Here is a 16065-nt window from a genome sequence, read left to right as displayed (position 1 = left end):
CACCCAGTCGCCACTCCCATCATGCACTGGTGCTGCTGCTCACAGTTTGGTCTCAGTTGCCTGAGACTGCAGTTTTGTGTGTGTGTGTGGGGGGGGGGGGGGGGGGAGGCAGGGGGGGCGCAAGTGCACGCTCACGCGCGCGCGCATGTGTGTGTGTGTCCGTCCATCCGTCGGTCCGTCCGTGTGTCTGTCAGCTGTTGTTGACGAAGGCCTTAACAGCCGCTTTTTGTTGTGCCTATCTGCGTATCAGCATCTCCGCTATATAGTGAGTAGCAACTTTCCTCTTCATAATATTGTTAAATTCCATCCTGGATTTTCCATTGTTTGATGATTAAAGTATGTCTGGGGAGCTTATGTACAAGTGAACTGAGGTTTTTGGTTACATCAATGGATGAGTCTGGTGGGCAATAGAAGGATCCAATTATTATTTTATGTCCACCTCTGATACAGAGTCTTGCCCATACAATCTCACATCCAGCTTCAATTTCTATCTATGTGCATTTGTGTTTCTTATTTACTGCGACAAAACCACCACCTCCATTTCCCATTTTCCTATCCTTTTGATGTACACTTAAATTTTCTCCAAAACTCGCACTGCTATCAATTTCAGGTTTCAACCAGCTTTCTGTACCTAGTATTGTACGAGTTTCACTGCTTTTCGTTAGCCCTTCAAACTCTGGCAGTTTGTTGTGAATGCTCCGGCAGTTTACCATTATGATTTTAATACTCTCACCTGTGGGAGGCATTTCTTTTGATCTTACACTGATATTTCTTGATTTCCTACAGCTATCATTATCTCAATTGGATGGAGAGTTAAAAAAAAAAAAAAAAAAAAAAAAAAAAAAAAAAAAAAAACCTTGTGTGCACCCCACACACAGCCAGCTATCTGAATAGTAGGCTCTCATGTGTAGTACACGCCAGACCAATTTAGGGGAACCTTACACTTCTCAACCGTATGGCACATGTCCAGGAAGCTGCAGCCTAACTTGTGTCACAGAACTTTCAAACTCTCTGATTCAGTCTTTCCATTCAACTTGGAACCAAAAGGTCACGATAAATTCTGGGGACAATGCTGCAAATTGTGAGCTTCGTTGAAACTCCACGCATACAGCTGGTCTTCTAAACCTTTTCTGACAGTCCCTGTAATGACCCAATAATGACCTTGGAGCCCAGATGACGGGCATCATTTGTTCCAACATGCACCACAATCTGCAGTTGGTTGCACCGTTCTCTCAATGGCTCCCAGAATAGCCTCTTCAACATGCTGAATGAGGTCCCCACACATAAGTGCTCAGTGCACCTGGTGTCCTTTCCTGTCCCTTGTGGCCATTTCCCTTAGAGGTACCATCATTTGCTGTACATTTGAACTGCCGATGATTAATAGACCCTACCTTTTTGTGTTTGTCACCTCCTGACACTGGACAAAACAGGTTTCCCAGAAACAGGTGAAGTGAGTCCCACTAGTTCAGTTTCAGTATTACTCCTTATGGCACTATATTTAGGGGCAACTTTTGTTTCTTGACAATGAATTTCCTTCCCTCAGAAAAAAAGGTAATCAGAAGGATCTGTGGTGTCAGTTAATGATCTTTGTACAGACCACTGTTTAGTATGTTGAATTCTTACCGTGCCACCCCTGTAAATATATTTTCTCATGAGATTCATAATTAATGACATGGAATCATTCAAAAGGAACTACACAATTAACTTAGTGAAAAGGTAACAAGCATCATAAACAGCAAGGCAGAGTGGATGTGACCATTTGCAAGCTGGTCATCTATGGTTGTATCTAAGTTGTCATCTGCAAAGGAGCCTGGGATAATAAGAAATCGGCTGGTCTATGCATGTAGAGGGTTAGCTATGTGGCGCCGAGGAACTCCTCGATCCCCGGAAGCCTTGAGCAAAGGTAATGGCATCTAATGTTGAACACTGAGAAAGGTGGAAAACTGGTAATACCCTGAGCCCACAATTAAGTACTAACCAGTAGCAGGTTACAGTCTTGAAGGAACAATTTATGTTCCCTCCTATACACCTAAGGAGCGCACATGCTTAAGCGGTGTGCTAATTAAGAAAATGGCAGTACATAATGGGAAGCACTGAAAGAGCCTTGCGGGCTGGTTCTAACACATTAACACAAAAGATAACAACTACAGTAACATTTGAAATTGGCTAATGCCTCATAATCGAGGAGGGTCTGGACAGGTGGACCAAGAGTGGCCTGTAACCCACATTTGGTGTCGTCCAGTGCCATGGGAAAACTGCTTCAACAGTGTGCTTGGCGGCAAGGGAATGCCTAGACAGCTGGGGATAGGATAGTAATAAATGGGACTGGTAGTCCTGGTGCGCAATGCATTATTTGCACTACACTGCACGCTGTATTCCAATTGCTGATACCGAGTGGATGAACCAGGCATCTGGCATAAGGCTTTGTACTCTTGTAGTCAGTAGAATCGCCTCAAGAAGACGCAGCTCAGGAAGGTGACATGGAAAAAACTCAGTAGCACTCCTCTTATTAAATGGACCGCAACAGGGCAACAACAATGAGCACAGGTAAGAATTCTGTGGTTTGCATGTACCCCAGTGAAATGCGGCACATGATACACAGACCATGTGGCATTGAGCTGGCAAGAGCACAGCCAGGGATGTTGCTTGTTGAAGTGGAACAAGGGACTGGTCACGTCGCGGTTCAGCTTGCCAAACATCCAGAAAGCATGGCCGTCTCAGTCCTCCCTCCAGCGGAATTGACCAGCAAGGGTGTTGTAGGACTGGTTTCCAGTCTACGCAGCCCGTAATATGCTGCTACAGATGGAGGTGAGGGAAGGAGTCAACACACAGTTCCCCCCCCCCCCCCCCTCCCTTTTGAGAGGAAAACACTGGTGTCAACTGCGCAAAGGGTACTAGAAACTGACCGACATGCTTGCTGTGAGGCATGCAAGGGTTGTTGTTGCTGTGCTTGTGTTGTGACTTCCGGTGAAAGGAGGGGCATGGGCAGTTCCTGCGTACAGTGTTGGGAGCATGTGAAGTAGTGTCGTTGCTCCAATGGCGCAGGTGCTAGCGGCGGTGGTGACGACACTGTTGAGCATGGCGGGTGCCTGTGTAGGAGGGCCTCTGCCTGTGTTGGTTGCGAAAAGGGTAGTGCGGTGGCGACATCAGGGTCCCAGGCACTGGGGCATGTGTCACTCATGGAGCCGGTTAGTGGTGAACTAGTGTCAGCTTAAGCTGATGGTGTGTCAGGCACGACATCCGCAGTTGCATCAGCTGGTGGTATGTCACGGACACCAGATGGAAAGGTGTTGGCCTGCGTTGTATCACGTGCATTTTTTATGGTGCTGTGGCTGGATACAGTGATAGGTGAGGGCAACTCTATCTCAATGGTGCTGTGCTCATTAGCTGGAGGAGACTCTAGAACATAGGCTAGATTCAGCCTGCCTACGGAGAAAATTCCCACGACCACTTTTAGACAAATGGAGAATGCCTTGTCACAACGTCGCAACACAAAGTGTGGACCTCAATAGTGCGGGCAAAGAGGCAGCTGGTATGCATCCATCCAAAGCATGACATGTGCATGCTGTCAGGTCCCTGTGGATGAAGGTACAGTGCACAACGTGCTGTTGTGGAGGTGTTGGTCACAGTTGGGCCATGTACCCCTAGAGATGCCACATGAAACCTGGAATGGGGCTGTCAGGAGGGAACGGGGTCACTTCCAAAAACTCACCGGGAATGGCAGGTGGGTGTCTGTACACCAGCTCGGCAGCCAAAGTTTCCCCAGGTCTAGAAGTACCAGGGACAGGGCAGCAGACCACTCACAAGAATAGCATGTGAGGGCAGCTTTAAGTGTGCACTGGAACCACTCCACCATTCTGTTAGCTGCAGGGTGGTAGCTGGTGGTATGGTGGAAATTGGAGCTGCAGGTAGCTGCCAGAGATCAGAAGAGGGCCGAGGTGAACCGGCACCACTATCTGTAGTGTTGTCACATGGGCATCTGAAGCAGGACAGCCAGATTGGAACAAAGGCTGCAGCAATGGTTTCGGCTGAAATGTCTGGGATAGGGATGGCCTCTGGCCAGTGAGTAAATCTGTCAATAACTGTTGACAGATATCGATACCCATTGGAGGATAGTATTCCAATTTCTGGGACCGGGCAGACAAACTGGGCGTCCAGCATCAGGCTTTGTACTCCTGCAGTCAGTAGTACCACCTCGAGAAGACGCAGCTCAGGAAGACAGCGTGGAAAAAAAACATAATAGCACTGCTCTTATTAAATGGACCACAACAGGATGACAACAACAAGCATGGGGTATGAATTTTGTGGTTCGTGCATATCCCTGTGAAATGCGGCGGCGTTGCACAAACGAGCTGGTAAGAGAATGGCCGGAGCTGTTGCCTTGTCAGAGCTGAACAAGAGAATGGCAGAGCGATGGTTCAGCACGCCTAGCATCTGGAAAGCGTGGCCATCTAAGTTCCCCGTCCAGTGGAAGTGTCCAGGGAGGCTGTCGTAGGGCTGGTTTCCAGTCTTTGCAGCCTGTTGTCCGCTGCTACAGATGGAGGCAAGGGAAGGAGTCACCACAGTCTTGTTGCATGGAAATAAAACTGCCTTATTCAAGATTAATATGTCATATGCCACCTTCACTCAACACACCCATGACCTTTGATTTCTAAATTTTAATTAAAAGTTTGAGGAGCTGCACATATCAAATTTCAGGAATGTATTGCAGCTTGTATAGTCACTCTTTGACAATGAGAAAGCAATAGTTAATGACAGAGACCATACCTTGTTCCACTGACTTTCTGGCAAGTTGCCAGGCAATTTATTTTGTTACATGGTGTTAAAATTTATACTTCACATTGGCATCTCACAAACAATTTGCAAAAATTAGTTTGGACTTGGACAACACTTCCTTAACAATTTTACAAGATGCTGTTCACAATTCTCCAAGTACATTTTCAGCAGGCTTCCAGCAGAATTAAAAAATAGATATGGTGAACCCCAGATTTTCAAATCAAAGTTGATAGACTTCCTGGTGGAATGTCCATTTGTTATACATTAGAGTTTATTACAATAAATCAGAGCTTCTACTGTATTATGTCACCTATTTTTATAAAAGGTAAAGCTCTCCTTCAGCTGATGGTTGGTTTGAACAATGCAGCACTTTACTTGCCATGATCCTGTTCGAGGTAATACTGACATCCACAAACCTTTGAATTGACTTCCCCTGTTTATTATATGTGGAAACATAGCTTAATGGTGACTGCAAACCATTGTGCAACTTAAAGTCTTTCACATACAGATATTACTGAGAGAGGTGAAGGGAGCGATAAATGACAGGAAAAGCCCCAGGATTTGTAACATGAAACTCACTTGTACAATAATTTTATTTGTTTTAGTGAAATTATTTTTTTAACCTGTTTTATCAGTATCCTGTGGATTGTTTAGTGTCTTATTCTATGAGCAAGTGGCTTTAGTGCAAATGATTATATGGAACTTAATGTGAAATAAAATAAACAAGTCAGGAAACAGCTCAAAGTTTCTGGGGTGTGCAGACTATGAAGCAGCCATTGAATCTACCCACACTGTGCTAATGACTATACTCTACAAGTGAATAGAAAAGACTGCTCTAGTCACAGGATGAAACTGACGAATCATGTGTACAGATTTTGTTTTTCTACTCATTTCTTGTTTGGAAGGATGATTCCAGTTAAATTTTCTATGTAATGTTTATATTTCAAATAAAAGGGTTTATCTCAGAATTTCTTGAGGGTAATTCTGTATTTGTGAATATATTCAATACCTTCAAGACTACTCACATTGGTAGTTCTATTTTGTTCAATGTGTAAAACCTCGATGGCTCATTCTCCACAGTCCACTGTATGTCGTTCTGTTTTAAAGTGGTGAAAGAAAACTGATAGGTTACTATCGCTATCTCTAATGTGTTCTCGGTATTGAATACTGACATTCCGTCCAGTTTGACCAATACAGTATCTGTGAAATTCTTTAACTGAATTTTACATATTGCACAGAAAGGACTGCTAATGAGTATTCTTGAAGGAATCAAAATATATTCAATCACACAAAATTACCCTCACGAAATTCTAAACAACAGACTGATTTAAAACATAAACATTACATAAAAAATTTTATCGAAATTGTGCGTGTGTGTGTGTGTGTGTGTGTGTGAACGGCACATAGTTGGTTTACGATCACATCTACATAAAAGGCTATAAGTTGTAATGTGTGTGTTTCAACCAAATAAATAACCTGAAATATCATTCCAATATACATATAAATTCATCTTAACTTGGCGAAGGTTTATACTGAGTTTGCTCCTCCATTTTCAACAGTTAAAAAACTGGCAGACAGATTCACATGAAATTGTATTTGTCTTGAATCGTTATTTCACAATGTATGAAAAATGTGTGACAAAATGTTGTGGCCCAACTAAAATCATGATTATTTCCTTCCATGTGCAAGAACACTTACTAGTATCTTAGTGTTGCTAAATGACATTATTTGCTTATATAGACTTGGACAACACTGCTTGCTGCTTTTTATATTTTTATTTGTGCAGTATGGTATCGAGCTACATGCTCACTGTTAGCAGTGTTATAGAAGATACACAACAATATAATACACAATATTACAATACAGTAATTATGTGTTATGGAAGATAGGATGTGTTTATAATTTTGCATTAGAAAGTCTAGTATTTACTTTTATCTTATTTTTATAGCTTCACATAATTTTTGCAAATGTTTATGGAGGCATTCTACTATCTGGTTTCCAGCATGTTCTCATATTGGTATGAATGAGGCAAACTGTGCTGTATAATAATACCAGTGATATATATTGTAATCAAAGATATTCCTTTCTGTGTATCGCTGCCTTGTCTATACATACAAATAATGTCATTTATCAACTACATAAAGGCTGCAAGATACTTCGAATAACAATAGGTATCTTAATGAACTACCAAGTTTTTATGAAAAATTAATGTGTTGCTATATTACCAGAACACACTATCATTTCTAGTTTTCATTATATTATTACTCGCCTGAACTGTTGATAGCCTGGCCAAAATAGTCCGTTTAAGATAAACTTGTTCCTGCAGAAACTGTGGTGAATAAAACTCATCTCCATTCAAATCCGGTCGCCGAGCAGAGAAGCTCACATTCAAGATCTTTGCATCAACATCAGTATCATCCTAAAGTGAAAACATATCAGTCTTTGTTTATGAAAGCCAAATAATTGCTTTTACATTTTCTATGGTAAACCTCTGATCAGATTTAAGGGATGGAGAACAGAGGAAAACCAGATTAACATACCATTTGATATAGAATGCTCATCTACTAAGTACAAATTTATAATGCAAATGAAGAGTCAGTATAAGAGTTAAAGAGATAATAGTCTCATGACTAAATGTGTCCTTAGCGTTAATGAAAACAGTTTCTCAACCCTGCATATGAAGTTCTCAAACACACACACACACACACACACACACACACACACACACACACACACACACACACAAAATCACAATGTACAATCCTTAAGGTTCGGAATACACCATTAAGAAATTAAAAAACAATGGTGTGCAAACATTCCTTATTAGCTCAAAATACGTTACGTTTCATAATACAGCTCTTGGCAGATGTTTTAATTCCTTCATGGCCTCAAACAATCCTTCTTTACAGATTCTCTTTAGTCTTTTGATCACAACAGTCTGAGTCTCCACAGAAGACTTGGATCTTGTATCTTTTATGTGTACTTTCAGTTTAGGGAAAAGAAAATACAAGTGTCTGTCCAGAAACTCATGAATTGCACTGAATATCCAGTCCTGTGTTAGGCACACATGCAGCATGATTAACAGTGTTAGAAAAAGAGTGTTGACAGAATTTAGAAATTAGTTTAAAGATGACAGATTCATCAATCACAACTGATACAAAAATAAAGTATTACATTATGAAAAACATCTCCTCAGTCAAAGAGAAAGACTATATATATATATAGAGAGAGAGAGAGAGGGAAACATTCCACGTGGGAAAAATATATCTAAAAACAAAGATGATGTGACTTACCGAACGAAAGCGCTGGCAGGTCGATAGACACACAAACAAACACAAACACACACACAAAATTCAAGCTATCGCAACAAACTGTTGCCTCATCAGGAAAGAGGGGAAGGAGAGGGAAAGACGAACGGATGTGGGTTTTAAGGGAGAGGGTAAGGAGTCGTTCCAATCCCGGGAGTGGAAAGACTTAACTTAGGGGGAAAAAAGGACAGGTATACACTCGCACGCACACACATATCCATCCACACATATACAGACACAAGCAGACATATTTAAAGACAAAGAGTTTGGGCAGAGATGTCAGTCGAGGCGGAAGTGCAGAGGCAAAGATGCTGTTGAATGACAGGTGAGGTATGAGTGGCGGCAACTTGAAATTAGCGGAGATTGAGGCCTGGTGGGTAACGGGAAGAGAGGATATATTGAAGAGCAAGTTCCCATCTCCGGAGTTCGGATAGGTTGGTGTTGGTGGGAAGTATCCAGATAACCCGGACGGTGTAACACTGTGTCAAGATGTGCTGGCCGTACACCAAGGCATGTTTAGCCACAAGGTGATCCTCATTACCAACAAACACTGTCTGCCTGTGTCCATTCATGCGAATGGACAGTTTGTTGCTGGTCATTCCCACATAGAATGCATCACAGTGTAGGCAGGTCAGTTGGTAAATCACGTGGGTGCTTTCACATGTGGCTCTGCCTTTGATCGTGTACACCTTCCGGGTTACAGGACTGGAGTAGGTGGTGATGGGAGGGTGCATGGGACAGGTTTTACACCGGGGGCGGTTACAAGGATAGGAGCCAGATGGTAGGGAAGGTGGATTGGGGATTTCATAGGGATGAACTAATGCAGGTACTGTTGCTTGTTGGTGGGTTTGATGTGGACGGACGTGTGAAGCTGGCCATTGGACAGGTGGAGGTCAACGTCAAGGAAAGTGGCATGGGATTTAGAGTAGGACCAGGTGAATCTGATGGAACCAAAGGAGTTGAGGTTGGAGAGGAAATTCTGAAGTTCTTCTTCACTGTGAGTCCAGATCATGAAGATGTCATCAATAAATCTGTACCAAATTTTGGGTTGGCAGGCCTGGGTAACCAAGAAGGCTTCCTCTAAGCGACCCATGAATAGGTTGGCGTACGAGGGGGCCATCCTGGTACCCATGGCTGTTCCCTTTCATTGTTGGTATGGCAAACGAATCTGTTCCAGTCCGGAATCCCTGAACCATTACACCAACAACCTGACAACAGCTTTCGCATCTCGCAACTACCCTCCCGACCTGGTACAGAAGCAAATAACCAGAGCCACTTCCTCATCCCCTCGAACCCAGAATCCCCCACAGAAGAACCACAAAAGTGCCCCACTTGTGACAGGATACTTTCCGGGACTGGACCAGACTCTGAATGTGGCTCTCCTTTAAAACCCACATCCTTTCGTCTTTCCCTCTCCTTCCTCAAATCCTGCCCTGAAATGAGATCCATCCGTCACGAAACCCTCCCCACTCCACCAAGAGTGTCTTTCCGCCGTCCACCTAACCTTCGTAACCTGTTAGTTCATCCCTATGAAATCCCCAAACCACCTTCCCTACCATCTGGCTCCTATCCTTGTAACCGCCCCCGGTGTAAAACCTGTCCCATGCACCTTCCCACCACCACCTACTCCAGTCCTGTAACCCGGAAGGTGTACACGATCAAAGGCAGAGCCACATGTGAAAGCACCCACGTGATTTACCAACTGACCTGCCTACACTGTGATGCATTCTATGTGGGAATGACCAGCAACAAACTGTCCATTAGTATGAATGGACACAGGCAGACAGTGTTTGTTGGTAATGAGGATCACCCTGTGGCTAAACATGCCTTGGTGCATGGCCAGCACATCTTGGCACAGTGTTACACCGTCCGGGTTATCTGGATACTTCCCACCAACACCAACCTATCCGAACTCCGGAGATGGGAACTTGCTCTTCAATATATCCTCTCTTCCCGTTACCCACCAGGCCTCAATCTCCGCTAATTTCAAGTTGCCGCCACTCATACCTCACCTGTCATTCAACATCATCTTTGCCTCTTCACTTCCGCCTTGACTGACATCTCTGCCCAAACTTTAAATATGTCTGCTTGTGTCTGTATATGTGTGGATGGATATGTGTGTGTGTGCGAGTGTATACCCGTCCTTTTTCCCCCTAAGGTAAGTCTTTCCGCTCCCGGGATTGGAATGACTCCTTTACCCTCTCCCTTAAAACCCACATCCTTTCGTCTTTCCCTCTCCTTCCCCTCTTTCCTGATGAGGCAACAGTTTGTTGCGAAAGCTTGAATTTTGTGTGTGTGTTTGTGTGTCTATCGACCTGCCAGCGCTTTCGTTCAGTAAGTCACATCATCTTTGTTTTTAGATATATATATAAATATACACACACACACACACACACACACACACACACACACACACACACGTCTCAAGGCTATGGGCACGATTCAGAAAGAAGGAACTTAGGTCCCGTGTGAGCTGAAACCAAGAGACACTGAACAATATTTGTGTGTTTGTGAACAGTTGCTGAAGAGGCAAAAACGGAAGGGATTTCTGCATTGCATTGTGACTGGGGATGAAAAAATGGGCTCATTATGATAACCCTAAACGCAAAAAAACATGATGATATACCGGCCATGCTTCCACGTCGACGGCCAAACCGAATATTCACGGCTCCAAGATCATGCTATGCATTTGATGGGACCAGCTCGGCGTCGCATACTGTGAGGTGTTAAAAACAAGTGCAACAATCACAGGTGCTTTTTATCGAATGCAATTAATGTATTTGAGCAGAGGATTAAAAGACAAATGGCCACAATACAGCGAGAGGCATGATAAAGTGATTTTGCAGCACGACGACGCTTGGCCCCACATTGCAAAAGAGGTCAAAACATACTTGGAAACGTTAAAATGAGAAGTCCTACCCTACCTGCCGTAATCTCCAGACATTGCTCCCACTGACTATCACCTGTTTAGATCAATGGCACATGGCCTGGCTGACCAACACTTCCGATCTCACGAGGAAGTCACAAATTGGATAGATTTGAGGATCGCTTCAAATGATGAACAAGTTTTTCAAGACAGGATTCATACACTGCCCGATAGATGGGAGATATATATATATAATATGTCTGCTTGTGAGATGTCTGCTTGTGTGTGTATATGTGTTGATGGATACGTGTGTGTGTGTGTGAGCGCGCGCGCGAGTGTATACCCGTCCTTTTTTCCCCCTAAGGTAAGTCTTTCCGCTCCCGGGATTGGAATGACTCCTTACCCTCTCCTTTAAAACCCACATCCTTTCGTCTTTCCCTCTCCTTCCCTCTTTCCTGATGAAGCAACAGTTTGTTGTGAAAGCTTGAATTTTGTGGGTATGTTTGTGTTTGTTTGTGTGTCTATCGACGTGCCAGCACTTTCGTTTGATAAGTCACATCATCTTTGTTTTTATATATATAATAGAGGGAAACATTCCACGTGGGAAAAATATATCTAAAAACAAAGATGATGTGACTTACCAAACGAAAGCGCTTGCAGGTCGATAGACACACAAACAAACACAAACATACACACAAAATTCTAGCTTTCGCAACCAACGGTTGCTTCATCAGGAAAGAGGGAAGGAGAGGGAAAGACGAAAGGATGTGGGTTTTAAGGGAGAGGGTAAGGAGTCATTCCAATCCCGGGAGCGGAAAGACTTACCTTAGGGGGTAAAAAGGACGGGTATACACTCGCACACACACACATATCCATCCACACATATACAGACACAAGCAGACATATTTAAAGACAAAGAGTTTGGGCAGAGATGTCAGTCGAGGCGGAACTGCAGAGGCAAAGATGTTGTTGAATGACAGGTGAGGTATGAGTGGCGGCAACTTGAAATTAGCGGAGATTGAGGCCTGGTGGGTAACGGGAAGAGAGGATATATTGAAGAGCAAGTTCCCATCTCCGGAGTTCGGATAGGTTGGTGTTGGTGGGAAGTATCCAGATAACCCGGACGGTGTAACACTGTGCCAAGATGTGCTGGCCGTGCACCAAGGCATGTTTAGCCACAGGGTGATCCTCGTTACCAACAAACACTGTCTGCCTGTGTCCATTCATGCGAATGGACAGTTTGTTGCTGGTCATTCCCACATAGAATGTATCACAGTGTAGGCAGGTCAGTTGGTAAATCACGTGGGTGCTTTCACACATGGCTCTGCCTTTGATCGTGTACACCTTCCGGGTTACAGGACTGGAGTAGGTGCTGGTGGGAGGGTGCATGAGACAGGTTTTACACCGGGGGCAGTTACAAGGGTAGGAGCCAGAGGGTAGGGAAGGTGGTTTGGGGATTTCATAGGGATGAACTAACAGGTTACGAAGGTTAGGTGGACGGCGGAAAGACACTCTTGGTGGAGTGGGGTGGATTTCATGAAGGATGGATCTCATTTCAGGGCAGGATTTGAGGAAGTTGTATCCCTGCTGGAGAGCCACATTCAGAGTCTGGTCCAGTCCCGGAAAGTATCCTGTCGCAAGTGGGGCACTTTTGTGGTTCTTCTGTGGGAGGTTCTGGGTTTGAGGGGATGAGGAAGTGGCTCTGGTTATTTGCCTCTGTACCAGGTCGGTAGGGTAGTTACGGGATGCGAAAGCTATTGTCAGGTTGTTGGTGTAATGGTTCAGGGATTCCGGACTGGAGCAGATTCGTTTGCCACGAAGACCTAGGCTGTAAAGAAGGGACCGTTTGATATGGAATGGGTGGCAGCTGTCATAATGGAGGGACTGTTGCTTGTTGGTGGGTTTGATGTGGAGGGACGTGTGAAGCTGGCCATTGGACAGATGGAGGTCAACGTCAAGGAAAGTGGCATGTGATTTGGAGTAGGACCAGGTGAATCTGATGGAACCAAAGGAGTTGAGGTTGGAGAGGAAATTCTGGAGTTCTTCTTCACTGTGAGTCCAGATCATGAAGATGTCATCAATAAATCTGCACTAAACTTTGAGTTGGCAGGCCTCGGTAACCAAGAAGGCTTCCTCTAGGCGACCCATGAATAGGTTGGCGTACGAGGGGGCCATCCTGGTACCCATGGCTGTTCCGTTTAATTGTTGGTATGTCTGGCCTTCAAAAGTGAAGTAGTTGTGGGTCAGGATGAAGCTGGCTAAGGTAATGAGGAAAGAGGTTTTAGGTAGGGTAGCAGGTGATCGGCATGAAAGGAAATGCTCCATCGCAGCGAGGCCCTGGACGTGCGGAATATTTGTGTATAAGGAAGTGGCATCAATGGTTACAAGGACGGTTTCCGGGGGTAACAGATTGGGTAAGGATTCCAGGCTTTCGAGAAAGTGGTTGGTGTCTTTGATGAAGGATGGGAGACTGCATGTAATGGGTTGAAGGTGTTGATCTACGTAGGCAGAGATACGCTCTGTGGGGGCTTGGTAACCAGCTACAATGGGGCGGCCGGGATGATTGGGTTTGTGAATTTTAGGAAGAAGGTAGAAGGTAGGGAGGCGGGGTGTCGGTGGGGTCAGGAGGTTGATGGAGTCAGGTGAAAGGTTTTGCAGGGGGCCTAAGGTTCTGAGGATTCCTTGAAGCTCCGCCTGGACATCGGGAATGGGATTACTTTGGCAAACTTTGTATGTGGTGTTGTCTGAAAGCTGACGCAGTCCCTCAGCCACATACTCCCGACAATCAAGTACCACGGTTGTGGAACCCTTGTCCGCCGGAAGAATGACGATGAATCGGTCAGCCTTCAGATCACGGATAGCCTGGGCTTCAGCAGTGGTGATGTTGGGAGTAGGATTAAGGTTTTTTTAAGGAGGATTGAGATGCAAGGCTGGAAGTCAGAAATTCCTGGAAGGTTTGGAGAGGGTGATTTTGAGGAAGAGGAGGTGGGTCCCGCTGCGACGGAGGACAGAACTGTTCCAGGCAGTGTTCAATTTGGATAGTGTCCTGGGGAGTTGGATCATTAGGAGTAGGATTAGGATCATTTTTCTTCGTGGCAAAGTGATATTTCCAGCAGAGAGTACGAGAGTAGGACAGTAAATCTTTGACGAGGGCTGTTTGGTTGAATCTGGGAGTGGGGCTGAAGGTGAGGCCTTTGGATAGGACTGATGTTTCGGATTGGGAGAGAGGTTTGGAGGAAAGGTTAACTACTGAATTAGGGTGTTGTGGTTCCAGATTGTGTTGATTGGAATTTTGAGGTTTTGGAGGGAGTGGAGTTGGATGTGGGAGACTGAGTAGATGGGAGAGACTGGGTTTGTGTGCAATGAGAGGAGTTTGAGGTTTGCTGGAAAGGTTGTGAAGGGTGAGTGAGTTGCCTTTCCGGAGGTGGGAAACCAGGAGATTGGATAGTTTTTTGAGGTGGAGGGTGGCATGCTGTTCTAATTTGCGGTTGGCCTGTAGGAGGATGCTCTGAACAGCCAGTGTGGATGTGGGAGAGGAAAGATTAAGGACTTTTATTAAGGACAGGAGTTGACAGGTGTGTTCATTGGCTAAGTTGATGTGTAGGTGAAGGATTAGGTGGGTGAGGGCAATGGATTGTTCAGTTTGGAACTGGTATAGGGACTGATGGAAAGAAGGGTTGCAGCCAGAGATGGGAACTGTAAGTGTGAGGCCTTTGGGGGTAATGCCAAATGTTAGACAAGCCTGAGAAAATAGAATATGGGAGCATCATCTGGCTAGGGCGAAGGCATGTTTGCGGAGGGAATGTAAATAAAACTTAATGGGGTCGTTGTGGGGGTGTTGTGAGGGTGACATGGTATTAGAAGGTGGAAAGTGTAACATGAGGCTGAAATGAAAATAAAAATAAAAATATATGGGGAGAGATAAAGGTGAACTGGAAAGTAACTGGAGATCTGGTGTGAAAAAGGCGAAAAGCTGTTGGTTACAGCTGGGCTATGTTGGACTTGGGTTGGTAGATAACGATGTGCACAAAGGTTTGGTGGTTGTGTTGCCGCCAAAACACGTTAAAGGACGGAGAAATTCGGGGAAAATTTCGAAAAAACTGCGTGTAATGTATTAAAAGGAGTGGTTTTGTGGTGGCAGATTATGAAAATGAGCCTAACAATTGTCTGACGAAGAAATAATGACGTTACAATCTGTGGGAAGCGGCTAAAAATTATCAGTGATGTGGGAAAAACGGAAATGGAAATAAAGCAACAGTTATTAGAAATAGCCGAAATGGCTGTTTAAAAGGTGAAAGTAACTGTTTGTGAACTAGAAACGGTGGATTTTATAGCAGCGGTAGTGTTGAAAGCGGCAAAAAAAAAATATTTTTGGTTATGGTTTGGAACTGGGTTACGTATTATTGAGTATATATAGGCGGGATAAAATTGTATAGCAGATTACGGTAAAAAGGAGAAGGTGAATATAAAGTGAAACTACTGGCAAAAAGACAAAGAGAAAATTAGACGACAGGAAAGATTTCGAAATGCAACAGTGACAATAACAAACGTAATTGTTGGGTTCAAATTAATGATATTAATATAATAGAGGGAAACATTCCACGTGGGAAAAATATATCTAAAAACAAAGATGATGTGACTTACCAAACGAAAGCGCTGTCACGTCACTAGACACACAAACAAACACAAACATACCCACAAAATTCAAGCTTTCACATCAAACTGTTGCCTCATCAGGAAAGAGGGGAAGGAGAGGGAAAGACGAAAGGATGTGGGTTTTAAGGGAGAGGGTAAGGAGTCATTCCAATCCCGGGAGTGGAAAGACTTACCTTAGGGGGAAAAAAGGACGGGTATACACTCGCACACACACACATATCCATCCACACATATACAGACACAAGCAGACATATTTAAAGACAAAGAGTTTGGGCAGAGATGTCAGTCGAGGCGGAAGTGCAGAGGCAAAGATGCTGTTGAATGACAGGTGAGGTATGAGTGGCGGCAACTTGAAATTAGCGGAGATTGAGGCCTGGTGGGTAACGGGAAGAGAGGATATATTGAAGAGCAAGTTCCCATCTCCGGAGTTCGGATAGGTTGGTGTTGGTGGGAAGTATC

At 44.4% G+C, this 16065-nt stretch overlaps 1 protein-coding gene across 1 annotated transcript in view; it reads right to left on the bottom strand.

Annotated features, from left to right (window-relative positions):
* LOC126247999 (protocadherin-like wing polarity protein stan) overlaps window positions 1–16065 on the bottom strand; it is a 368259-nt gene that overhangs the window by 257084 nt on the left and 95110 nt on the right. Inside the window, exon 11 of the mRNA XM_049948622.1 lies at window positions 7046–7195. Coding sequence (XP_049804579.1) covers window positions 7046–7195 — 150 coding nt within the window. The remainder of the gene's footprint in view (window positions 1–7045; window positions 7196–16065) is intronic.

This window comes from Schistocerca nitens, chromosome 1, assembly GCF_023898315.1.
Source record: "Schistocerca nitens isolate TAMUIC-IGC-003100 chromosome 1, iqSchNite1.1, whole genome shotgun sequence".
Classification (NCBI taxonomy): Eukaryota; Metazoa; Arthropoda; class Insecta; order Orthoptera; family Acrididae; genus Schistocerca; species Schistocerca nitens.
Note: the sequence above shows the minus strand (reverse complement) of the source record. Positions and strands in the feature narration are given on the sequence as shown.